Here is a 26,655-nt window from a genome sequence, read left to right as displayed (position 1 = left end):
ATTAAAGCCAGATGGGGTAGAAGTGAACTCAGTCGGCACCTGCCCCCCTGCCTCTGGCCGAGGACCCTTCCCGGTCTCATGCCAGTGCTGCCAGCTGGCTCTGAGGTGGGAATTCCTGAGCACTGAATGAGCTGCAGTGCCTTCAGCTGCAGTAGAAGCAGCCCAGAGGAGAAAAAAACAAAACCAAACAAACGAGAACCAGCTGCAAGGGCCCTTTAAATGCCCAAGCCCCACCCACGCGTCCGCCCTGCCCCGCTGGGAAGTCATCTCTAGGGCTGGGTGAAGGAGTTTCCTGATCTGGGGAGTCCGTTGCAGCCAGCCACACTTCTGGATGTGAGTACTTCATACAGGCCTCAAAGCCCCAAACCAGTTGGTGGAAACTTGCGTCCTTCAAGACCCTCTCTAGCTCTATCCTGCCTTCTAGGGCTTGCTTCATCCGGGGCAGTTGGTCTCTGAACCAGAACCGGGAGAAGATGGGTGGAAGCTTAGCCCTGGGAGGCTTTGCTTTCCTTGGAGTTTTTTCTGGCTTCTGAAGTAAAGGTAGATCAACTTGTCATCTTGCCAACACCCTCACCCCTCCAAATCTCAGGCCTCTCTGACCTTAAGCTCCCCCATCAGCAGTAGGGGCAGAGGAAACTTAAGGGGTCCATTTAGACTCCCTCCTGGAGTGAGATTGGTCCCTGCTAGACTCCCCCTGGGGACCTGAGCTCTGGCCTGTCCCCTTGAGCTTTTAGAATGTGACTTGTCCCCGTTGAGATTCCTCAACTCTGCAGACATCGAGGCTTTCCTACTACCCCACTCAGGGCTATGCCAGCTGTGGGCCTTGCAGATCATTTGAGAAATCATTGGCAGAGTAATCTTAAGGTAGGCTTGATTTCCAGAAGGCGTGGAGTTTGGTGAGCAAGGCTCTTTTTCTTTTTTTTCTTTTTTTTTTCTTTCTTTTTCATTTTGGGACTGGGAAGTGAAAACAGGAAGCTCTCTTGCACCCGCCATGCTTCTAAGATTCTGGGGATCTTAGCAGCATGGAGGGTTGGGGGATAGTAGTAGAGGCAGGTGCGCCCTGTTTTCTCTGCTCCCTGTCTGGGTGGGGCCCTAGATTTTATGGGGAGAAAGGCTGGCTGTCACGGGTGCCAACTGACTGCCAGAAACTTCTGCCTGTTTCCACCCTTGGCACACAGTATACTCAGCCTCCCCTGAGGGTGAGGCTTTCTGGACAGGGCAGCTCTCTAAAGCCATGGGCAGGTCGGGGCAGCCACCTTGAATGGCTGGCCCAGGGAAAGCCAGAGAGCTCCAAGGTTACTCTGGCCCCCTTGTTGGGTGCTGCTCTCCTAGGTTACCGAAAATACCTTTGAACTGCGCTGGCACTATCTCCTGGAGAGTAGCCAGCCCCTCCCAGGTCCTTAAGTCCTTGTTCTAGTTTAGAATCTTATTGCCATTTTTGCCGGAGACCACACTACTTCTTGGTTTGGGGGCTCTGCAGTCACGGTACCTGAGGTGGAATTCTGGCTCCGTCCTTTGATCGTTGTGTGATCCTGAGCAAATTCCTTAATTTCTAGGTTCTTATGAGGATGAAATGAGTTAATTAAAAGCATTTAACACAATACCTGGCACAGATTAAGTTCTTAATAAGTGGGAGCTGTTATGGGGGGGCACTTGCCAAAGATAGAAATTCCAGAGTCTCATTCCTGGAAACCTTAGCCTAGTGCGTCTGGGGTGAGGCCTGGGCATCAATACGACCAGCTGAGTCCTATGATTGGGCGATTTTAGAAAACAGGGGTTCTGAAACCTGGTTCCTGGCTCACTTCCAATCTAGCCAATCTTCGCCTTCAATGACTGGCATTAATTGGCAGCATCTGGAGGTAGGATAGAAATAGGACAAGCATCATCCTGAGCTGGCAGAGTGGTTCTGTCCCCAGAAAAAGCTGCTGCTCCCGAAAAGTGACCCAGTTGGGCTAGAGCTCAGATAAGATTTTCCTAGGAAGAAAAGGTCCTACAACTTTGCTGCTACTAAAGAAGTGATTTATGTGAAACAAATTCTCAAGAATTTCCACTATAGTCCCCCAGAGCAGGAAATCATTTCCCTAAACTGGGAAGCTGTCTGGTAAAAACAGCCTCTCTGCAGTCCCTGAGAAATGTGACTCTCGCATTCTCTAAACAAAGACTAGAATGTTTAAAATCAGTGAAGGGAAACTGCAAAGATGAGTTCCCTGTCTGTGCTGAATTTCCTGTGCATTTTCCTAAACCTAAGCTTGATAGACGTGATGGTGGCAAGGCTGTCTCCAACTGTTTCTCCAACTTCAGGCCTGCCCAGGCCTTGGGACAAGGGGACTTGTGCTGGCTGGGGGTCTACTTGGACCTGAGGGTGAGGAGCTGGGGGAAAATACATGACATTCCCTGCTTTTGAGGAACAGTTTGCCATCTGGGTTCATCTTTGGTCTGCCTCCTCCAGGCCACCCTTTGTCGCGCTCCTACTGTGCATTAGACATGCTCCAGTCTCTAACTCCTTTAACCTCAGGAAACAGTCACTTTTATTCCCACTCCAGTCTAAGAGAGTAAGGCTTGGAGGCTAGCACATGGCCCGAGGTCATATCGGCAGTGACAAAGCTCAATCCCTGCTATATATTAGATTCAGTGGAAGAACTTTTCTATATAGCAATGCTAGGACCCCACTCCAGACCAGTTAAATCAATCCCCAGAGATGGGTGGTTTTAAAAGATCTCCAGGTGATTCTGATGTACAGCCAGGCAGGGTTGAGAGGCTGTTATAGACCAGAGCTGCTCATAGTTTAATGTATGCCCAAATCACTGGGGATCTAGTTAAAATGCTGACTAATTCAGCAGCTCTCAGGTCGGGGGAACCCAAGATTCTGCATTATTAACAGGCTTCCAGGAGATGCTGATGCTGCAGACTGATACCCAGTGTGGCTGGTCGCCTGGGCATCTGCTGTTTAAGATTCACTGTTGTAAGATTCACTCACAATTGACACTGAAAATCTGATATGTAATGATATGACTCATTCATTAATTAAATTTTGCTCTAGCAAGTTTACTCTTGAGCCAAAACAGGGCAAGAATTGCCTCTTCACTAGAGGATGAAGCCAGCTTCTTCTCCCAGGCTGTTTTGTTCTCTGCTCATCCAGCCGTTACCCCTCCCTTCTTGGTGTGTGGGGTGCAGTTGGGGAGCCAGTGGTCTCTGAGACTTTGGGTAGAAGTTGACTGGTTCTGGCAGGAGCCTCATGACACATGAGGATCAGTGTGATCACGCAAGGTTGGACAGGTCCCCAGAGAGCAGACTAGGGGGCAGATCTTGGAAGCAGACACTGAAGGGAGGGCTCGGTGAATGTAGGGAGTTGGGGCCAAACTCGGGGCTGGGCAGGACCTTCCAAAGGTCAACATGATCCTTAGCCGTTGTCTTTTGAGGGCCCTGGTATGTTGGAAGTGAAATGCTCTAACTGTACACGTTATCTGGTAAACCACAGAAGTCTAAATCTGAGACACAAACATGCTGCCTGAGTCGGGTGGTCTCCCTGGATCTCTGAGAGGCCTCTCGTGAGGCTCACTTCTGGGGATGGCAAGATTGAAAAGGCAAAACCTGTTCTTGGGTGAACTTAGCAGGTGAACTTACATGGAAGGCACAGCTTTAGGGCTGGGTAGGTGGGTGATCAGGGAGGTGAGACAGGGTCCTGGTACTGAAACAAGGGTAGTTGGCAAGGGCATGGCCTCGGAATAAGGCAGGAGCCCAGCCTGATTAGCTTTAAGGATGACTCTCAGCTGAGTCAGTGAGCTGGGCGAAGCTCTCGGCCCCCCTGACTGGGCCCAGCTGGGGTGACAGATGGTAGAGAGGCCTCAGCTGTAGGGGGTGAGGGATCGTCCAAAGGAGCCATTGGAGGCTGTTCCCAGAGCCTGCTTCCCAGCCTTGTGTGGCCTTCTAGAGTTTAAATCTTCCCTGTGGGGCCTCACAGACCCTCCTCTTGCAGCCCTAGCCCTTCCTCTCCCCCATCTGGCTTCCTGGCCAGGCTTTCGCCCTGCAGAGAACCAGGAAGAGGCTTCACTGGGCTGTCGGATGCTCCTTTGCTATTCTAGGCCCACAGCTGGGGTGACACAAAAACCTGCCACCTTCCTGATCAGTAAACAAGTGAGGGTTAAGGCCGAGATGCCAGATGGGGTAGGGAGCCTCTGGTGCTAGGTCACATCCTCCAACTGGATAAGGAAGCTGGCCCTCAGCTGTAAGCCCCACACATAGTGCTGCTAAGAGCCAGGCTCTGTTCCAAGTACTTTATGATTAACTCAGTCCTCATACATTGGGTTGATGACCTATCCATCCCCAGTTCACAGGCCAGGAAACGGGTATAGGGAGGGCAAGGGACTTGTCTGAGATCACCCATCCAGTAAGGGTTAGAACCAAGATCCAGGCAGTCCTAGCCCCGGGGTGGGGGTGGGGTGCTCTTGTGGGGCCCTCTCCTGGGGAACGGAAGCACAGCTGAGCAGGATGGGCAGTAGAGAGGAAGGAAAGCGAAGGTCCAGGTAAGAGTGGGGAGAACAGAAAGCAGAAAACTAGCACCTGGATTTTCGAACACTCCCTGAAATCAACAGAAGAGGGAGCTCTGATGTTAGAAAAGTTAAGGGAAATTAACTTGACAAACAGGCAACAGAATAGTATCAAGGTCAAATCCCATACAAAGTTGCAAGAAAAAGAATGAGGAGCAGATAATATCCCCCTGATGTAGAAAGTGTACCAAGAAAACAGATCAAAACTGTAACCTCTTTGAAAATGAGGCAAGACAATAGGAAACAATACCAGGCAAAACAGCAAATCAGAATTGTAAATAAGCCCAGGTAGTCTGGCAGAATCCATGCCCCTAACCATTGTACTGCACTGCCACTGGAGAGAGACAGGACCAGGCATTCCATCGGGATTCTCATCCTGATGGTACCACCAGCTTGCTGTGTGGCCTTGAATGACTCATTGTCCCTACCTGGGACTCAACTAATTAGAGCCACACTGTCTAATATGGGATCAACCAGCCACATTTGACTATTTAAATTAAAATTAAACACGAGCTCTCGAGCGGTCTTGAGCTCACACCCAGCTTCTCCTCAGCCTTAACCTGCGTGCCGCCATCACTGTTATGCTAGGCACCGCTGCCTGCCGCTGCAATGCTCGGTAGCAGCAGTCACAGTCTCCCAGACCAGCCCCCCCGGGTCCCGCTGCTGTTACCCAGTCAATTCGCTGCTACTCCTGTGGGTCACATGAGACAGATGGAGGAGTTTGATGCTCGCTGGGTGATATACTTCAATAAGCCAGATATTGATGCTTGGGAATTGCGTAAAGGGATGAACACGATTGTTGGCTATGATCTGGTTCCAGCACCCAAAATCATTGATGTTGCTTTGCAGGCATGCAGACGCTTAAATGGTTTTTGCTAGTGCAGTTCGCATCCTAGAGGTTGTTAAGGACAAAGCAGAACCTCATAAGGAAATCTCCCCCTATGTCATCCAGGAACTTAGACCAACTTTAAATGAACTGAAAATCTCCACTCCAGAGGAACTGGGCCTTGACAAAGTGTAAACCCCATGGATGGGATTCCCGAGAATTTATTGATAGTGCTACTTGATTGTAAACAATCACCTGGAAATATTGATGATAACATATTACCTTATTTGAACAAGTTTTCCTTTGAGTACCAAACCATGTAATATAACTTGGACTTTAATAAAAAGGAAATGAGTTTGAACTGAAAAAAAATTAACTAATTAATTAAAATTTTAGTTCCTCAGTGACACTGTCCACATTTCAGGAGTTCGATAGCTGCATGTGGTCAGTCCAAAGACAGCACATATTAAGAATATTTCCATCATTGTAGAAAGTCCTTTTGGATGATGCTGAGTTGGAAGGTTTTAGAGAGGAGCCACACAGGTGATGTGAGTGCATCAGCGTAGGGGTAAGACAACTGGGAGTGGTGGGGACTGTGGTTAAGCAGGAAAGCTTGTGGCCCATCTAAAGGGCTCAGCTGCTATGTGGCTCTCATCAGTTTGCCACGTGGGAATGTAGGGCCTGGCTCCTCATACTTCAAGAGAAGCAGGAATCGGAACTTTGTGATAACTCACAATTTCTAAACAAAAGAAATTTGACAGATTGTGTGGATCAAGTAAAACTCTTGGGCCTTGATTCTGTAATTTTGTGGCTCCGACCTCTTTTTCCTGTGCCAAGCCACTCCCCCTTCCTCCTTCTCACTTCACATTTGTCACCCAGTTTGGAAGCTGGATGGATGGTGGACTAGATGGGGTACCGCTCCTGTTTGGTCATGGCTTCAAAAATGTTGGACCGGGACTTCCCTGGCGGTCCAGTGGTTAAGACTCTGCACTTCCAATGCAGGCGTGGCCAAAAAATTAAAAAAAAAAAAAAAAAAAAAGTTGGACCAAAGTCTCAGAGGGCAAGGCTTTGAATCGCTTAGTAAACTTGGTTCCCTTTGTGTGACTCCAGGGGACATGTCCAAAGTCCAAGGCATGCTGGAGGCAGGGATGGGGTTTAAGTAGGTGGTGTGACATTCCTGAACAGGCCAAGCACTGGAGATAACCACCCAGGATTCAGAAGCAGTTAGGGTGGGGGTGGACAGAATGCAGAACTCATTCACTCGCTTTCTCCTTCCCACCCACCCCTACCCATGATGGCAGGGAGTCACAGGTGGCAACAGACCACAGAGAACTGGGGAGGAAAGGACTAGAATACTCTGGTGTTTCTTTTTTTTTTTTTTTTTTTTTAATTTTTATTTATTTATTTATTTTTGGCTGCATTGGGTCTTCTTTGCTGCGTGCGGGCTTTCTCTAGTTGTGGCGAGTGGGGGCTACTCTTCGTTGCGGTGCATGGGCTTCTCATTGCAGTGGATTCTCTTGTTGCGGAGCATGGGCTCTAGGCGCGCGGGCCTCAGTAGTTGTGGCTCGCGGGCACTAGAACGCAGGCTCAGTAGTTGTGGCTCATGGGCTTAGTTGCTCCGCGGCATGTGGAATCTTCCTGGACCAGGGCTCGAACCCGTGTCCCCTGCGTTGGCAGGCAGATTCTTAACCACTGCGCCACCAGGGAAGTCCCCTTTGTGGTGTTTCTAATCCAACTGATTCTATGGGAATGTCAGTTCCATCAGGGACCCCTTCCTTGAGAGGCGGCCCACATCTAAACAGTTCATCCCAGGATTGCTTAAAGCGCAAGGGGGGAGGGCTGCAAAGATCATGCAAACATTCTTGGGCTATGGGCTAATGTTTGCGTACAGCTGGGGCCCTTGGGATCCCCTGAAATAAAGGAGCCAGGGAGCTCTTCAGAGCCTCTGCCCCCCACCGTGCTGGCGAAGACCCACAGCACCGCCAGAGGCTGACCACCTCTCCCAGCTTGGTGTGCTTCTGCCTCCTACACTGTGGGGGTTGGAGATTGGGAAAGTTTTGATCTTAAGACCCTCCCAGTACTTCAGGAAGCTTGGGGGAGGTAAAGTAGATGGGAAAGAGGGAAAGGAGTTGGCGGAGAACCCTGGGCTTCTGTGGTTAACTGCATCAAGCATCTCTTGGCAGGGATGAGGTCTGGATGGGCTGCCCTGGGTGGGAAGAAAGGAACAGATGGGTGTGGGGACAGTGAAGGATGGCATAATCTGAGCCGGAGGAGGATGGGCCCATTCCCCCAGCGCCAGCCAGTCTTCATGCCCACTTCATCCCAAGCGCCCTGGACTCATCTTTTGTCTTCTCCCCATCTGTCTTTCACACTCTGTGCTGCCCTGGGCTCAGGAGTCACCATGGCAACTGAAGAGTCCATCATCCGCATCCCACCATACCACTACATCCATGTGCTGGACCAGAACAGCAACGTGTCCCGCGTGGAGGTCGGGCCAAAGACTTACATCCGGCAGGACAATGAGAGGTTGGTGTTGGGACTGGGCTATGGGGGCACCTGGGGCCAAGGAGGGCCTGGTAGCCTGGCTGGCATGATTGTCCATCTCCTCCTTCCTGTTCCCTGGCTTGGGTGACAGGAAGCTTTCTTTCCCATTCACCGCCTTCTTCGGGAATAGGAACGGGAGGTCCCCTGGGTCCTCACACTGCTTCTCACCCTCCAACAGGGTCCTGTTTGCCCCCAAGCACATGGTGACGATCCCCCCACGCCACTACTGCACAGTAACCAACCCGGTGGCCCGGGACGCCCAGAACGCCGTCTTGTTCGACGTCACAGGACAAGTACGGCTCCGCCACGCTGACCTAGAGATCCGGCTGGCCCAGGACCCCTTCCCCCTGTATCCGGGGGAGGTGCTGGAAAAGGTACCTGGCTCACCTTCCCCGTACCCACTCTACCGGTCCTGCTACCTTGACCTAGGGCTCAGCACTGCTTTCTGGAGGGAAAACAAATTGGGGCCATGGGAGGTGACATTTGCTGGTTCTCACTGGGACAGAATTAACTTGTTGCCCCTCCACTCTCCTTCCCCAAACGTCCCCTTCCTCTTCACATGCCCAGGTCAGACCTTTGAGAGCTGTCGGCCCATCTCCGGACCTAATCTTCCAGGCTCCAGAGCCTGCCTGAAGCTCCTGGCCAGTCTGACACTAAATGACTTGTGCCGAGAGTAAGCATTTCATTCTCTCAAACAGTGCCAGACGCCGGTGGGCAGTGATAGCAGTGGTGGACCAGGTGAGGCCCAGGCTCGGGACGCCTGTGGCTGCTCCACGGGAAGGCATCGCACACCTGTAGTGCCAGCCAGGCCCTCGTCCATGTTGCCCTCAGGCCCTGGGCCGGAGTGAGAGGGCACCCCGCCTTCATTTCTATAACATTTCTTTACCTTTACCTCCTTGCCGTTTTACACTGTTCACTCTGGGCTCCTCTACCAAGCAGTGCTTCTTGATCCTGGAAGCATAAGAGCTAGACCCGGGAGCTTTGAGGCATTCCCATCTGCTTAGCTGCAGGCACTTTGGGGAAAATGTGTGTGGAGATAGTAAGTGATGAAGAATGATTCGGATGTTAACCCTTAAGGAATCTGGATGAAGGGTGTAGGGGAATTCTTTGTACTAGTCTTGCAACTCTTATGGAAGTCTCAACCTGTCACAAATTGAAAATCACCCATATCCAGGTTCTGCCTTAGACAAACTAAATCCCTCTCTTGGAGGGAGCTGTGGGGGGTGGTCTGGCACCAGAATTTTTTTTTTCCGGCCACGTGGCATGTGGGATCTTATTTCCCTGACCAGGGATGGAACCGGCGCCCCCCTGCAGTGGAAGCATGGAGTCTTAACCACTGGACCGCCAGGGAAAGCACCCTCCCCTTTTTTTTGGGGGGGGGGGTGGGCACCAGCATTTAAAAGCTCCCTAGGGTGGAGAGAGCTTTCCTCATCGCTGCCTCTTTAACCTCTGCTTCCCCGGCAGCCCCAGCTCACAGTGGCTTATTCTCAGACCCCACGTGCTCCAGGCCAGGAGGGCAGGGCCTTCCCCTCCTGTGAGCCCAGTGCCACCAAGATGTTCCTTTTCTACCAGAGAGTCGGCACTCACCCTCCTTGGAGGCACTGGCCCCTACCCGCACCACTTTCTTTCCCTTCACTGAGGTGCCACCTGGCTCGGGCCTCCCTTCCCCCGCCCTCCTGGGAGCCTCACTGATGTCCATGCGATGACCCTGTCAACATCTTGGCCTTCTTGACCTCAAGTCTGACCCTCGCATCTTCTGCTTCAGTCCCACCCAGTGCCATGTCCACTCTGGACATGGGTGGTTTATTCCTGCACCTGCCCCACCTCTGAAGTTTTTTTTTTAGCTAAAATATTTATATTTTTTATTGAAGTAAAGTTGATCTACAGTGTCGTGTTAGTTTCAGGTGTACAGCACAGTGATTCAGTTATACATACGTATATATCTATTGTACAGATTCTTCTCCCTTGTAGATTATTACAAAATGTTGAGTATAGTTCCCTGTGCTATGCAGTAGGTCCTTGTTGCCCCACCTCTGAAATTAAACCCAGCTCCTCCTTAACCATCAGTCTCCCCTTCCTAGTCCTCCTCTGCTGTCATGTTGCCTCCAGGCTTTTTTTTTTTTTTTTTTTTTTTTAATTCCAGAGGAGTTTCTGGACTTGTTTTTTTTTATTTATTTATTTCTGGCTGTGTTGGGTCTTCGTTTCTGTGCGAGGGCCTTCTCTAGCCGCGGCAAGCGGGGGCCACTCTTCATCGCGGTGCGCGGGCCTTTCACCGTCGCGGCCTCTCTTGTTGCGGAGCACAGGCTCCAGACGCGCAGGCTCAGCAGTTGTGGCTCACGGGCGTAGTTGCTCCGCGGCATGTGGGACCTTCCCAGACCAGGGCTCGAACCCATGTCCCCTGCATTGGCAGGCAGACTCCCAACCACTGCGCCACCAGGGAAGCCCCACCTCCAGGCTTTTGAATCCCACTTCTCTCCTATCCTTCAGATTCTCTTCCTGGTCTCTCCCTACCCCAGCGGAACCCTGTTGTTTTAACACACGCTCTTCGTGTACTAGACCTGCGCCCAAACCCGGTCCTCGATCGGTATTACCCCCACCTGATCTTTCTGTCCTCACACTCAGGTAGATCCACCCCAACAGTATTATAAGTAGCTAGTGGGGTAAGTGGTTCATTCCAACCCAAGCCCTGCTCATTAATGTTTCCTTCCCAACCAGCTTTCTCTCCTTTTTTTTCCCCCCTGCATGCCTCTAAATATTGATCATTCTTGACTTTCTTCCTGTTTTCTGCCCTCTCACTCTCAAACAACTTGGTCACCTACTTAGAAATTGAGGCCATCTGGAAGGATCTGGGTCTGTGTCCCCTTTCCTTCCCTGTGTCTCCTTTCTACCTGTTGGAGCCTCTAGGAGGTTCCCCTCCATCCGTGGACCCAGGAAGATGCATCCTTCTATTTCTTGATCTTATCCCCACCTAGAGCTTCTCTCTCCTGTCTTTAACTTCTCTGTTACGGGTGCCTTTCTCTTGGCCAATAAACGTGCTCTGCCTCTTCCATCCTTTTCTGGCCTTGAAGGCTTAGTTGTGCGCACTTTTCATCTAAAGAATGCATTCATAAGACTGTAAGGTCCTCTCTGACTTCCACCACCAGTATCTGCTCTCCATCCCCAGAGGTATCTACTATCATCCATTCAGGGTATACACTTCCAGATATGTCTGTGCATCCATGTAAGTATGTATCCAAAAAAGTATTGATTATAACTTATTTGCATAAGGGCTAGCACATTGTCACTTGCCAGTGTATTCTGAATGAACTTCTCATCTAGGTGCATAAGTCATTTCTTGTTTAATTGTTTGTAATTCCATATGATAGATAGAGGTTCAGCCCTTCTCCTGAGTTACCATTTAGGATGTGTCCAATTTATAAGGAAAAACAATGCTGTGGTGAATATCCTTGTGTGTGTGTGCCCTTGTGCATGCTAGTTTCTTTTTTTTCTTTTTTTTTATAAATTTATTTGTTTGTTTGTTTTTATTTTTGGCTGTGTTGGGTCTTCATTGCTGCTCAGGCTTTCTCTAGTTGCAGCGAGCGGGGACTACTCTTCATTGCGGTGCACGGGCTTCTCATTGCGGTGGTTTCTCCTGTTGCAGAGCACGGGCTCTAGGCATGCAGGCTTCAGTAGTTGTGGCACGTGGGCTCAGTAGTTGTGGCTCGTGGGCTCTAGAGCGCAGGCTCAGTAGTTGTGGTGCACAGGCTTAGTTGCTCCGCGGCATATGGCATCTTCCTGGGCCAGGGCTCGAACCCGTGTCCCCTGCATTGGCAGGCGGATTCTTAACCACTGTGCCACCAGGGAAGGCCTAGTTTCTTTTTTGTTTTAAGAGTAGAAACTAATAAGAATTTCTGGGTCCCAGGATGTGCACACTAAATTTGTAAGGGCTTTTATGAATGGCCCTGTGAATCGAATTTTTAGCTATTTGTTTTCTCTTCCCTATTTAGTTTTTTTTTTAATTGGGGTATAGTTGCTTTACAATCTTTCCTATTTACTTTGACAACTTGTACTTGATGTTCTCTGCCCTGTTGCCTCACAAGCCCCTGCGTCTGGCCCCCCACCTCCACTGACCCCACTTTGGCAAAACCCCAAGACATCCCAACTGCAGGCCCAGTGGACTGCCATTCTGTGTCTCACAGACCCTCTCGGCCACATCCATTGTTGATCTGCCCTCTTACTAAAACTTGTCTGTGTTTTACTCTGTGGACGTCTTTTTTTTCCATCTTCTCCCCGTCCTCTCTGCCTTCCGGTTCTGTCCTGAATATCCTGTGTGCCTTCTTTTTTTTTTTTTTTTTTTTTTTATGGCCTTGATCACTTCATCTGTGTTGAAGACACCCAACTGTATACCTTAGCTGGGAACTACAGGCTGTGAGTCCCCTAGCTGCCTATAGGAAGCCCTCTTCTGGATGTCCCACAGTCGCCTCATACTGGCTATCCAAACCTAACACTTCCCCTTACCCCCAAATCTGTTCTTGTCCCATATTCCCAGTCTCACTTGGTGATAACTACTGGACCTAGTGCTGAAAGCCTGTAACAGCGTGCGGGACAAACTGGAAGGAGACAAAGGAGGCAGCCAGGAGACCAGTTAGGAAGATATTTCCATCATCCAGGCGAGAGGTGTTGGCGGCTTAGGTGAGGGTGTGGCAGGGATAGATAAAGGCAGACCTGGATTTGCAGTGGACAGACAGGAAGTGACGATGGAGTAGATATGAGAAATGAAAACCATACTGGACTACACGTTCTTCCCAGAATGCTCACCCCCTCCTCCTTCTACACCTTTATATCAAAAGCCAGCTCTTCCTTTGAGCCCCAGTTCAAATGCTACTCTCTGAGGGCCTTTCCTAACTTCTTCACCTGGACTTCTGCAACCTCTTCCCCTTGACCCGGTCCACAGTCTGCTTGGAGGCATTGGTCTGTTTGTCTTATCACCCACTGGAACCTCAACTCCACGAAGAAGGGGGTATGTCTTGACTCCACCACAACCAGCTGAGTGCCGTGCACATAGAAGGTGTCCAGGCAAAGGCTTGCCCGGGTAGTAAACCTCCAGCTCTGCCTCTCCAACCCAGAGTGTGGTCGGTGGGTGAAGTAGAGTTATGTGAGCGTCTCCTCCCGGGGGGCTACCCTAGTTGGAGTAAGGAGTGGCAGGTAGCCTTCACTAAGGCTGAGGTTCAAATCCTGATTCTGTTTCTTACTAGTTGTGTGACCTTGATCATGTCCCTTAGCCTCTATGAGCCTCTTTCCTTGCCTTCCTGCTTCCCTCGGATCAAAGATCAAGTGAAATCCTATTTGTAGAAAATATTTGTACAAACCTCTTAAAAGGTTTGGCAGCTTGTGGCTGGGTCCCCCTTCCTGATGGAAGGAGATGTGATGGCTGGAGTACAATGGCTGTCTTGTGACCATGAGGCAACCTTGATAACAAAGCCTCATGCTTCAAATGTGCCTGTTATAGAAGTTTATACCTTCCCACCACCTTATACTTCCTGAGAGCCCCAGTGCACACTGGGCCATGAGATATTCACTTACTCAGCTTCTCAGATGTTTCTCCCACGTCTCCCATCAAGCCCTCTACCCAGTTTCCCACCTGGATTTCTAGTTCATAACAAGTTCTGAGCACTTCTTCAGAGGAAGGTGTGTCCTTGGCCCATCAGCAGTGGCAGCCTCTTGCTCTCAACTCCATCTTAGCTCTTCAGACCAGATGGCTTGGGGGCCACACCTACCTTGTACATTCCACTCGGAGTCTTATTTTGGGACATGGAGAGATTGTTGCTGTGGACTCTGACCTTCACGGTGTCAGGTTTGACTCCAGGGGCCCAGCTCTGAATACCCCACGACCCCCCCTTCTTCCCCTATTAGGACATCACCCCACTGCAGGTGGTTCTGCCCAACACCGCCCTCCATCTTAAGGCACTGCTGGATTTTGAGGATAAGAACGGAGACAAGGTGGTGGCAGGAGATGAGTGGCTATTTGAAGGACCTGGTAAGTATTTCCTCTCCAGCCGGGTCAGGGTCAGAGGTTTCCTGCCCTCCCATTCTAGCCCTGATATCTTCTGACCTTCAACACCCATCTCATCTTCTCTTCCCAGGCACGTATATCCCCCGGAAAGAGGTGGAGGTTGTGGAGATCATTCAGGCAACGATCATCAAGCAGAACCAGGCCCTGCGGCTGAGGGCCCGCAAGGAATGCTGGGACCGGGAGGGCAAGGAGAGAGTGACAGGTGGGGTCTTGAAGGGATGGTGACGGTGGGTGGGTGGGGTTGGGGGGGGCAGGCCGTGCCTCGACCACAGGGGAAGTGGGGAAGTTTGGGGGTAGCCACTTGTAGCCTGGAGGAAGTGCTTCCCTGGTATCTCTTGCCAGCTGTTCTGGGCTGCCCCCTGCTGCTTCCCCCCACCCGCTTCAGGAGGCTCTACCCGGATCCTGTGATCACCATCATGCTGACATGGCTTTTCCTTCCCCCCAACCCTTTACCATGAGCTGGGGGCAGCGGCCATGTATGTTTCTAGGTCAACAAAGCAGGTGTTCATATACAACTAGCAATTGTGTTTGACAAATGTGATGTATTAAATAAGGTCTTCACAAAGGCCATGCTTACTGAGCCAGGTGTGGTTCAAATGCTTTACAAATGGCAACTTCTTTAGTCCTCCAACAACCTTGAGGCACCACGACTCCCATTTTCCCTATGACATCACTGAGGCCTGGTTTTATGGCCAGGAAGGGCCAGACTGGAACTTTTCCCCCGGCACTCTTGCTTCTCCAATAGGCTCAATGACCTCTGCAGCTATAATAGAGGCAGTTCTGCCCATTTTAGGGGAAGGAAAAAAGTCGGTCTTTGGAGCTTAGAGAAGGCCTAGCAGAGTATTGGCATGTAGCAACTTGGGCACTTGGAAGGGCTTTTTTTTTTTTTCAGTCTTTCTGGGGTAGGGATTGGTTTTCCTCTGGCCTCAAAAAAGGAAAACAATGACTCCTGTCAGGCCCTTGAGCATAGGGGCAGTGGCATCTCAAAGTGGCCCACAAAGTTCTGCGGGTCCCCTGTTGTCTAGGCTGCAGGAAGGGGCAGCTGGGGAACAGGCTGGGTGACCTTTGACCCTTGCCTCTCTGCCCCTGGCCCAGGAGAAGAATGGCTGGTCCGTTCCGTGGGTGCATACCTTCCCGCAGTGTTTGAGGAGGTTCTCGACGTGGTGGATGCTGTGATCCTTACGGAAAAGGTTTGTGCTCTGGAGGAACCTGGGTGGGAGACTCTCAGAGTGGCAGAGAACGGTGCCAGAGAATGTGAAAATAAGATAACCTGAGGAGTGTCCTGGGTCACCTGAAAGGGTTTAAGAAGTCCTCCTGGATTGGTAGACACTATCACTTAGACCTGGATCATTTAGTGGCCAGTAGGGTTCCCAGATCCCCCAAGGAAGTTAGAGGTGGGTTTATTCAAACCCCCCGACGTCTCGCTCTACAGACAGCCCTGCACCTCCGGGCTCGGCAGAACTTCCGAGACTTCAGGGGAGTGACCCGCCACACTGGGGAGGAGTGGCTGGTGACCACGCAGGACACAGAGGCCCACGTACCAGATGTCTATGAGGAGGTGATGGGGGTCGTGTCTATCACCACCTTGGATCCCCACAACTACTGTGTGATCCTCGACCCGGTGGGACCGGATGGCAAGAACCAGCTGGGGCAAAAGCGTGTGGTCAAGGTAAGTGTCTCCGCCTCACCCAGAGGTGAATGCCTTTGGAGTGGCCTAAGGCCCTTGGACCCCAGTCCCTGCCCTCCTCCCACCCTCGGTACATGTTCTAGAAACACCAGGCTTGTTTTGGCTCCCTCTGTGCACACTTGTCTCTGTCCCTTGAGACACTGTCTCATTGATCTTTCTGGCATCCCTGACCTGAGGTTACACGTGGCCTCTCTTGTGAGTGCCTCCCTGGCCCTGCACTGTGTCTGTAAACCTGGAAACTCTCTCTAATATTTCACATCCCTCTGTTCTGGAAACTTTGTCATCCTGTGTCAAACAAATCTCTTGGTTTACCCTTCTCCGCATCCTCTACCTCATCCCCTCTCTGAACTATATGTGGGACTAGCAAGGCTGGTCAGACCTTTCCTGTGAAGATCGTAGATATTTTAGGCTCTGTGAGCGATATGGTCCCTGTTGCAGCTACTCAACTCTGCTGCTGTGCCGTGAAAGCAGCGTAGACGGCTTGTAAGCGAACCAGTGCCGCTGTGTTCCTGTAACACTTTATTTGCAAAAACAGGAGGTAGAATAAATAGGAACAACCCAGATGTCTATCAACTGATGAATGGATGAAAAATATGGTATATCCATACAATGGGATATCAGTCAAAAGAATGATAGATAATCTTTCTGGGGTTGAGGGCACTCATGTTCTTGAAATAATTCAAAAATGTAAAGATCAAAAATGAAGTTCTAATATGTGCTACAACATGGACAAACTTGAAAGCATTATGCTAGGCAGTAGAAGCCAGATGTGAAAGACCACATATTGTATGATTCTGTTTACATGAAATGTCCAGAATAGGTAAATCCATGTATAGTGGGTGGGGTGGGGCTGAGCAGTAACTGCTACTGTGTATAGGGTTTCTTTTCAGGACGATAATGTTCTGGGGTTAGGGAGTAGTGATGTTGGGCAGGTCTGGATGTACCAAAACAACTGAACTGTATACTTTAAATAGGTGTATTTTATAATATGTGGGTTATATCTCAAATATATATATACACATATGTATTTATATTATATTATATATTAAAAATAGGCAGCAGGCCAGATTTGGCCCAAAGATCAGAGATTACCAACTCTGGACTACACCATCCCAAGGCAACAAAGCATGGGAGAAATAAAGCAATAATAGGTTAATTCTTAACTATTGAGCTTGTGAGAACCCAGACCTTGACAGTTTACAGAATTTTTCAGGGCAGGTTTTTTTTTTTTTTTTTTTAATTTATTAATGTATTTATTTATGGCTGCGTTGGGTCTTTGTTGCTGCACGCGGGCTTCTCATTGCTGTGGCTTCTCTTGGTTGTGGAGCATGGGCTCTAGGCGCACGGGCTTCAGTAGTTGTGGCACGCGGGCTCGGTAGTTGTGGCGCACGGGCTTAGTTGTTCCGCGGCATGTGGAATCTTCCTGGGCCAGGGCTCGAACCCGTGACCCCTAAATTGGCAGGCGGATTCTTAACCACTGCACCACCAGGGAAGTCCCGGGGCAGGTTTGACCAGATCTACAGGCATTATTTTTTTTTTTTTTTTTTTTAAAGTTTTCAGTTTCTTTTTAATTAAGACATACAGACTTTTAAAATTTCTTTATTTCTTTTATCACACCTTACATGATAAAACATCTCTTCACAATTCCTTGTGCTCTGTGGGGATTTGTTGTTTGATGGACATAGAGATTCAGTTTTGCAAGATGAAGAGAGTTCTGGAGATTGGCTGCACAACAATGTGAATGTACTTAACACTACTGAACATTAAAAATGGTTAAGATGGTAAATTTTACGTTATGTGTGTTTTACCACAATTAAAAATAAAAATTTCTTGTGCTCTTTTAGAGTTAGAATATGTAAACTTCAAAGATATTGTTAACTTAGAACAGATAAGGTCCCAGACATTCTACATATATGATTTTCTGTTTGTGTTACAGTACAGAGAAAGGAGTGATAAATTTTGATTATAGGGTAAATAATAGAAATTTTGTGTAGCTTAGGAATTCATCTGAATTGCATTTTCTTCATATGCAATTGATAAAATTTAACCACATGGTTTCTTTCTTTTTTAAATTGAAGTATAGTTGATTTACAATGTTATATTAGTTTCAGGTGTACAACATAGTGATTCAATATTTTTATAGGTTATACTCTGTTTAAAGTTATAAGACATTGGTTATATTCCCTGTGCTGTACATTACACCTTTGTATCTTATTTATTTTACACCTAGTAGTTTGTACCTTTTAATCCCCTTCCCCTACCTTGCCCCTGCCTTAACCACATGGTTTCTAAAGGCATTTTTAGATTCTGACAGTCTGGGAGTTAAACAGTTAGTAGGATTTCAATATGTGATGTGGAAAGGACACTTCAAAAAGAAAAGTGGCTTAAACAGAAGTATCGCAGCATGAAAGTATAATTCACAAAGCCCTGCTAAGTGGTGGTGCAGTTATGGTATAACATAGGATATGCATATGGCAGAGGGGGAGTGAGGATAAGGTTGAAAGGTAGGACGGAGCCAGTTCCTTGCTTCCTGGTTTGCCAATAACTAGGAGAGGGGCCTCTGAAGACCTGTGAAGCCAATAATTTGGAATCTTGAGAATGATGAAACAGAAACCTTAACAAGTACTCTCTTGAAGACAGATTTCTACTTGAATGTTGTTTATTGCCCGGGTTCTTGATTTTGTACTTTGGGGATTTTTTTTCTAAGATAAAGCTGAAATCCTGAGGCCAAAAGTAGCTTCCCCCTTTGCGTCAACAATTCTGATATGTGGCGATGTTCATTTGAATGGCTTAGAGACTTAATAGTCTGTCTCTCTAACATTCACGTGTAGGAAACTTAAAACTAGGTCATCAAATCCCAACTCCCATCCCAATGCAAGAATCTACACTATAATGTTCATAACAAGGGGTCATCAGAAAAATTACTATTTTTCAGGTTTTTCTGTTTTTTGTTTTTTTCATTTTCAGACAGCTGATGGGACAAAATTTGAGGGCTTTATTACACATTTTATTTCTATCCTTGGTGTGGTTACCATTAACTTTTTTTTTTTAAACATGCACACTTTAATTACCAAGTATAAATTTAATCAGTAGCTCTACTGTCCTCCCAAGTTTTAGTATGTTTTTTTTTTTTTTTTTTTCACACACACACACACTGTATTTTATTTTTACAAGAGATAAATCGACTGACACCAAGCATTGTACATGGATGACCACAACAAAAGCAACAATGATTGCAATTACCAAACATGAAACACACTCATACTATGACTCTACAGGCATTATTGTAGAGTGCCTCACAGTCTAGATAATGATTCATTGTATAACATAAGGGTGGGGAGGGTGCTTCTGGGGGCTCCTGTCCTCAGCACAAGCCCATGGTCACACGGAGCTGAAGGAGGTACCATCAGAGGCACCCACAGCCCTGGGTGGTGACTGCTCCTGACCCCGCTTCTCCCCACTAGGGAGAGAAGTCCTTCTTCCTCCAGCCCGGAGAGAAGCTGGAACGAGGCATCCAGAACGTATACGTGCTGTCGGAACAGCAGGGGCTGCTGCTGAGGGCCCTGCGGCCCCTGGAGGAGGGGGAGGGGGAGGAGAAGGTCTCCCACCAGGCGGGGGACCGCTGGCTCATCCGTGGACCCCTGGAGTACGTGCCACCTGCCCAGGTGGAGGTGGTAGAAGAGCGTCAGGCCATCCCGCTGGATGAGAACGAGGGCATCTACGTGCAGGATGTCAAAACCGGAAGGGTAAGAACTGAGGGATGGGCGCCATCGCTGCCATGTGGTCCTGGTGGTGGCTTGGTCTGGGCAAGTGGGTGGTGCTGATGGGGAGATGCATGGCGGAGGTGACAGAAGGGATTCAACAGTGTTGCTAGTAGAATCCAAGCCAGCCGGCTGCTAAATATGAGGGCATTCTCTGGAGTTTTTGCCTTCCCTTTGTCTTAAGTATCTAATTTCAAATGTTAGAGCTCTCAAGCAAGAAGATGAACCAGATTTTAGGATGGAAACATAGTCCCCAATGCAGATCTGGCCTCCAGCATAAAGGTCTGACTGGGATGTGGCCTAGGAACAGTAAGACCTGACCTCCCTCCCACACCCTTTTCCTGGTGGAATCCCTCCTCTCTGCCTCTCACCTAAGCCTTGATCTTGGTTAGAACTAGGACCACATCTCCAACCTCTTTAAGAATCCAACCTACAAGTAGAGCTCAGAATCCTAGGAAATGTTAGTGTGTGCTACCTATTTCCTAGGATTGCATCTGTCCCTGGGATGCCCTCCAGGCTGCCCCATGAAGGAAGATTCCAGAAGAAATAATATCGGGAACTTACTATACGCCAAATTCTTGACACTAGACATGTGAGATGTCATTCATTCCTCTGCCCTGTGAGGTTGCCACTATCAGGTCCATTTTGCACACGGGTGAGAGAGCTGCCTAAGGTGACAGAACTTGCAGAGAGCGAACTTGAACGCAGCCTCCTTCCAGAGACCAGATTTAACCACGATGCTGTCCTACCTCCTGGACCAGTTCCGCTTTAGGGCTGCTGGGTAGGACTCTTTCCCTCCTCCCTTTGCCGGTGACATTCCTCCTCGTCTTCCTCTCTCGAGGTGCGTGCTGTGATCGGGAGCACCTACATGCTGACCCAGGATGAAGTCCTGTGGGAGAAGGAGCTGCCTCCGGGGGTGGAGGAGCTGCTGAACAAGGGGCAGGACCCTCTGGCGGACAGGGGTGAGAAAGAGACATCCAAGACTCCTAGGCCCTCCGCTCCCCGGAACAAGACCCACGTGGTTAGCTACCGTGTGCCCCACAATGCCGCAGTGCAGGTGTACGACTACCGGGAGAAGAGAGCCCGGTGAGCGGCGGCCTGGGGGGCTGTGCCGTGTGGGGCTGCGGCGGGAGGGCCTCTCCGGGCCTCTGACTCCCGGCTCCCTCTGCAGTGTGGTCTTTGGGCCAGAGCTGGTGTCCCTGGGTCCCGAGGAGCAGTTCACGGTGTTGTCCCTCTCGGCTGGGCGACCCAAGCGTCCCCACGCCCGCCGCGTGCTCTGCCTGCTGCTGGGGCCTGACTTCTTCACGGACATCATCACCATCGAAACCGCAGACCACGCCAGGCTCCAGCTGCAGCTTGCCTACAACTGGTAAGGGGCAGAGGGGAGGGCCAGGGCCCCTGCTGGTGCAGCCCCGGGGGCACCCGGAAGAGAAGAGATGCCACCTCGAGCGCTGAGCTCACAATCAGGGCAGAACGCCTGACTCAAAGCCACGGTCAAGGAGGAAACCCAGGGGTTCGTGCAAATCCAGTCTGACGCCCAAGTGGAACGACAGGAAAGATGAGGGCTCACCTGGGGGTAGAATTTAGGGGGAAACGACAGGAGGACACTCCTCAGCTAAACTCCTAGCGTGACTTCAGCCAAACATGTAACTACAAGGTTTTAAAAAGATTAATCAGACCCAACTGGTGGGAGTGGCCGGGCGGTCAAGAGCAAGTACTCTGGGCTGATGGGCGTGCATCCCAGCCCTGCCGTTTGCTAGCTGCGGGCCTGGGCAAGTATTGGGTGCGTTCCTCAGTTTCCCAGTCTGTAAAATGACGTTAAGGACATAACCATCAACTTCATGGGGCTGTGGAAAGGATGCTGTGGGAATTAGAACTGTGACCGGTCCATAGTTAGAGCTCAAGTGGCAGCGATGAGAATTGGGGGAGATAAGTCAGATGCAGAAGCAGTACTCAACAACTCCCAAGCACGCGTTCCTCACCTCTTGGCTGAGTGGCCAGGACTGTGACAAAGGCAGCTGGGCACTGATATCTTTGGGGGCACAGACCCTGGAGCCACACTGCCTGGGTTCAACTTTCTGGCTTGGCACCTGTTGTGTGACTTAGGGTCTGTCGCTTAACCTCTCTGGACCTCTATTTCCTTGTCTATAATGGGGGTAATGCTCATGCCCACCTCATAGGGTGGCTGAGCAAATAAAATGGGAGCACGTAAGTTTCTTAGGACTTCACCTGACACATAGCAGATGCTAATTCGCGTTCTCTATCGTGAGACCCTTCCCAACCACAGAAGGTGGGTGTCAGTGTCCTTTTTGAAGATGAGAGAGTTGTCTTTGCTCACAGGCACTTTGAGCTGAGTGACCGGAAGGACCCCCAAGAGACGGCCAAGCTCTTCTCAGTGCCCGACTTCGTGGGTGATGCCTGCAAGGCCATCGCGTCCCGGGTGCGAGGGGCCGTGGCCTCTGTCACCTTTGATGACTTCCATAAGAACTCGGCCCGCATCATTCGCACTGCTGTCTTTGGCTTTGAGACCCCAGAAACCAAGGGGCCTGACAGCATGGCCCTGCCCCAGCCCCGGGACCAGGCTGTCTTCCCCCAGAATGGGCTGGTGGTCAGCAGTGTGGATGTGCAGTCGGTGGAGCCCGTGGACCAGAGGACCCGGGACGCCCTGCAGCGCAGCGTCCAGCTGGCCATTGAGATCACCACCAACTCCCAGGAGGCAGCTGCCAAGTGAGTGAGGCCTGGGGGCCTGGCTCTCCACGATGCCCACTGTGGGCCCGACCTCTCCAGTGTCCCTGTCTCTAGCCTGCTGCCAGGACCTGGATAACACGGCACCCTGGTGGTCAGCCTGCTGTCCTCCTTACCCAGCAGACAGCCTGGGCTACTTAAGGTGGGAATAGATGCCACCCTTGCTTCTGTGGCTTCTCGTCTTGCTTGTGCTGGAACCCAGATTCGTATCTGTGGCCCTCCAGGCACTCTGGGGTCCAGCCTTGCCTCCCCCTCCTCACCTTCCAGCCTTCTCCCCAGGCTCACGTGCTCCAGGCCCACCAGCTCCTTTCTGCTCTTCAAGGTGGGAGCTCCACACGGGCTGTTGCCTCTGGCCGAAATGTTCTCCCTGCGCTTCCGGGCAGCCTCCTCCTCTGGCCTCCAAAGGTCACCTCGTTGGAGAGCCTTTTTCTTTTTTATCCCAACTGAAGCAGCACCCTCTTTGCCCAGTCACGTTATTGTAGCACCCATTTTTCAAGGAGATTGTCACTGTCTGAAATCACCCCTGTTTACTTGTCCTTTTTTCCCCACTGGAAAGTAACTCGAGTGAAAGCAGGAGCCGCGGTCACAGCCACGTGGCCCTGCACCTAGAATGGCACTTGGCTTGCACAGTGCACACGCTGTGCTTTCATTTGCACGTCAAGGGCCTCCCATGGGCCAGGGGTCCCTGCCCTTGGAGCTCCTGTTCCAGCTCTGGCCCCATGCCAGCGTCTTACCTATCCCCTCTCCCACCCAGGCACGAGGCTCAGAGACTAGAACAAGAAGCCCGCGGCCGGCTTGAGAGACAGAAGATCTTAGACCAATCAGAAGCTGAAAAAGCTCGCAGGGAACTCTTGGAGCTGGAGGCTCTGAGGTGGGTGGAGAACTAGAAGAAAAGATAGCAGAGGGTCTTGGAAGAGCAACTGATGGGAGGGATGTGTGGGGGTGTGGGTGGGTGTGGGGGTGTGTGGGTGTGGGGATGTGTGTGGGGGGTGTGCACAGGTGTCCTTGTGCTGCTACAGCATAAGTCAAGGGCGGAGAAGGGCAGGGCTGGGCTTCCTGCTGGGTCTCCCTGACTCTGCGCCGTCTCCAGCACCGCGGTGGAGAGCACTGGGACCGCCAAGGCAGAGGCCGAGTCCCGAGCAGAGGCAGCGCGCATTGAGGGAGAAGGCTCCGTGCTCCAGGCCAAGCTCAAGGCAGAGGCCTTGGCCATTGAGACGGTGAGTGGGGGAGATGCCCATGGAAGGGTGTGGCCTTGGGGTCTGGAAGAAGCCCGATCGCTGCAGTCCCTGAAGCCATGTGGGATACCAAGTGCCTTAACAGAAAGCCCTGTCCAAATACTTTGTGGTTTACGAAGTCTTTTGCCCTATTTCAATTCACTTAATACCTGCTTTGAAGGTAAGGATGATGATTACACCCATCTTACATATATGTGCTCCAATACTGGCCCACTTTATGCTAGGTATTGCCTGTGTTTTACATGCAAGATCTTATTTAATGCTTGAAATCCCATTAAGGGTAGGAGTTCTCTCCATCTTACAGAGGAGGGAACCGAGGCTTGAATTAAGGGGCTCCCAGGGTCACTAGCTAAAAGGTGGCATAGCCAGGGTTCACCCCTAACTGATGGTAAGTTTACCGTTCCATCCCCTCCATCTGAATTCCCTCAGACTTGCTGGCTGGGGGACTTGCTGGACATGTCCAGTGGCCACACAATCGAAAGAATGCTGGGTTTTCCCCTTCCAGGAGGCTGAGCTCCAGCGTGTAAAGAAAGTGCGAGAGCTCGAACTGGTCTATGCCCGGGCCCAGCTGGAGCTGGAGGTGAGCAAGGCCCAGCAGCTGGCTGAGGTAGAGGTGAAGAAGTTCAAGCAGATGACAGAGGCCCTGGGTCCCAGCACCATCAGGGACCTCGCTGTGGCAGGACCGGAGATGCAGGTGAGGTGGGGGGAGAGTGCAGGCATGGGTGTGTGTGTATATGTCTTTGTGTGTGTGTCTTGGGACCATATTTGGAACCAAGAAGGCAGGGCCGGGGAGGCAAACACAACACCTAGAAAGATGTCGGGGACAGAGGGGCGAGGGGAGGTGGTGACTTGGACTGTCTCTGTATCCCGTGTCATTCGAGCATGGTGTCCTATCAGGCACAGTACTAGACTCAGCAGTGAGCGGGAGCTCCTGCGAGGGCAGTAAACTGATGGGACATCAGTCTGTGACAAGCCCTTCGAAAGAAGTCAACAGGGTGATACGGTGAAGGGGGAGGTGACATGTCAAGTTAGCTGGGGAAGGAGGGCCCCTCTGAAGAGGGGATACTTAAGTGCTCTGTAGAGTCGACAAGAGCTTCCCAGGAGAGGGTCCAAGTGCAAAGAATGAAACCTGGTGCATTTAAGGAACAGGAAGGACTGGACGGCTGCAACCTGGCTGGAAGCTCCCAGAACTTTCAGGCCCGTGAGGCCTGGGAGGGGATGAAACCCTCAGGCTCCCCTTATGTTCCTTGCTTGTCACTGACTAGTCCTATGAGGATGGTTTGAGCTACAATGTCAGACCAGAGCGGGGGGCAGCCCACCCTGGAGAGGCGGCCGAGGGGATGATAGAAGGGACCAGGGTCTGACTGTCTTTTCGCCCGCCTCTTGCTCCTTCCAGGTAAAACTGCTCCAGAGCCTGGGCCTAAAATCAACTCTCATCACCGATGGCTCTGCTCCCATCAACCTCTTCAACACAGCTTTGGGTCTGCTGGGGCTCGGGTCTGAGGCCCAGCCCCTAGCCAAGAAGGCAGCGTCAGGGCCCAGCGCCCAGGAGGGCCTGCTTCTCCCCTCCACCGCTGGCCCTCTAACTCTTGGAAGCAACCAGGTCATGCCTTAGCTCCCTACTGCACTGACAAATAAAACTGACACTTCTGGGCATTTAAACCCTCTTCTGTTGCCATAAGTCTGCATCACAAGGGAGTTTAATGGTGGTAGGGAAGAGATACCCCTGAAATCCTGATAATTACTAGAGGCTACCCTCATCTGTAAAGTGGAGAGGAAACTGAGGCAGGAAGAAGACTAACCCAAAGTCAGGCTGATGGGAATGTGGGCCCAAAGTCTGGCTCAACAGCCGGACTATCCTTTTGGCAGTCAGCTTTCCTAGACACTAGCTGGGGGAGATGATGCCACAGGTGAGAGGATGGGCCTGTACCCCTTGGGATGGTTCCTGTGCCATCTCTTCTCACTGCCATTTCCTCCCAGACCCCAGCTCGGCCTGGGAGTTCTGGAGTCTTAACCCTCTGGCTGTGGGTGTAGCCATCCTGGCTTCCCCACCTCCAGCACTTGGGAGGCTTTCTCTGGCGCCACCTGCTGGTTGAATCACACACCTGCACATGGCGTCTGTGCATGCGTCCCTTCTCAGATGGGGGTGTCAGATCTGAGAGGAAGTTACTGCACCAGGGCCATAGGAACTGGAGCACCTCCCTGGGCTTCTGATTTGGGCTCTTCGGAGCATTGAGGAAGGGGTGCCCCCTTCTCACCCTCCCCCATGACTAGTGAGGAGCCCTTATTTGGGGGACGGATCCAGGTACAATCAGTCTGGGCACACAAATGGAGGCTGCAAGGTGCACCAGCCCTCCCACCCAGGTACAGCTGTAGGTGCCAGGCCTGCCTGGTCTCTGCTGAGGAAGCAAAAAGATCTCGGGGTAGAGAGAGAAGCTTGGGTGTACTAGCTGTGCCAACGAGAATGCAACCTCCCTGATCTTTTCCTCATCTGTGAAATGGGCCAGCAGTTCCCCTCCTGAGCAGGGCTGAAGCTTTTTTAGGGTCTTATTCCTTTTCCCCCACTGGGCCCTGGCCCCATGAGCTCTTGTCTCCTTCCAGCTCAAGTTGCATTGGTGACCAGTAGCTCCACTCAAGTCTGAGCTGGTTGGGGCCGGGGGCTGTCTTTAGCCCATAGCACTTGGTGGTGCCATCTCAGTGTGGACAGAATAGGCAAGCGAGTCAGCTCATCCACCCCTGCTTCCTACAAATCCCCTACATCTTCCCTTAGGAGAGGTAACTGATTTAAAGCTCTTCATCTGGTACCTGGCATGTGCTAAGTGCTGTGTTAGCACTGCTTATAGCCAAGGGCCTCGGGGGATAAGTGACAGCAGGTAAGGTTGCCCATGGAGGGTAAGTTCCTTCCTGTCTCGGCCACAGCTCCCGTGGCCATCCTTTGACATTGTCATTACTGATAACCACAGCACCTCTGAAATCAACTCCTGCCACCTCATCCTCGCCTTCCAACAACGATTCCTCTGACTCCAGGCTTCAGTGACCTTGTTCTCAACCACTTTCTCAACGTTGAACCCCACACCCCTTTCGTTTCAATCTTGCCCAGCTTAGATTCTGTTGTCTGTTGTGTAATTCACTCATTCTCAGTCAAAACCCCCCTCAGAAAAGGGAACCCTCCTACACTGTTGGTGGGAATGTAAGTTGGTGCAGCCACTATGGAAAACAGTTTGGAGGTTCCTCAGAAACTAAAAACAGAATTAACCT

At 50.8% G+C, this 26,655-nt stretch overlaps 1 protein-coding gene across 2 annotated transcripts; it reads left to right on the top strand.

Annotated features, from left to right (window-relative positions):
* Window positions 1-11: 11 nt before the first annotated feature.
* MVP (major vault protein) lies at window positions 12-25,059 on the top strand. Of its 2 annotated transcripts, none has more exons than XM_059898894.1 (15): window positions 12-333; window positions 7,767-7,899; window positions 8,096-8,291; window positions 13,810-13,933; window positions 14,040-14,171; window positions 15,065-15,159; window positions 15,402-15,638; window positions 19,121-19,402; window positions 20,259-20,503; window positions 20,589-20,786; window positions 21,758-22,144; window positions 22,917-23,033; window positions 23,253-23,379; window positions 23,903-24,091; window positions 24,794-25,059. In XM_059898894.1, the coding sequence occupies exons 2-15, from the start codon at window positions 7,775-7,777 to the stop codon at window positions 25,010-25,012; spliced, it is 2,673 nt and encodes an 890-aa protein (XP_059754877.1). In that variant the 5' UTR covers window positions 12-333; window positions 7,767-7,774; the 3' UTR covers window positions 25,013-25,059. The 2 variants fall into 2 exon arrangements, with proteins under 2 accessions (XP_059754877.1, XP_059754878.1); XM_059898895.1 differs by lacking the exon at window positions 12-333 and adding an exon at window positions 344-540.
* Window positions 25,060-26,655: the final 1,596 nt, after the last annotated feature.

This window comes from Balaenoptera ricei, chromosome 15 (assembly GCF_028023285.1).
Source record: "Balaenoptera ricei isolate mBalRic1 chromosome 15, mBalRic1.hap2, whole genome shotgun sequence".
Lineage (NCBI taxonomy): Eukaryota > Metazoa > Chordata > Mammalia > Artiodactyla > Balaenopteridae > Balaenoptera > Balaenoptera ricei.
The sequence above is the reverse complement of the archived record's forward strand: the minus strand, read 5'-3'. Positions and strand labels throughout refer to the sequence as shown.

Bases quoted from the DNA above. Each gene is read 5' to 3' on its own strand.
- MVP (XM_059898894.1), top strand. From the start codon at position 7,775: ATGGCAACTGAAGAGTCCATCATCCGCATCCCACCATACCACTACATC. The intron at 7,900-8,095 runs GTTGGTGTTGGG...ACCCTCCAACAG, and splicing joins ATCCGGCAGGACAATGAGAG to GGTCCTGTTTGCCCCCAAGC. The intron at 20,504-20,588 runs GTGAGCGGCGGC...CTCCCTCTGCAG, and splicing joins TACCGGGAGAAGAGAGCCCG to TGTGGTCTTTGGGCCAGAGC.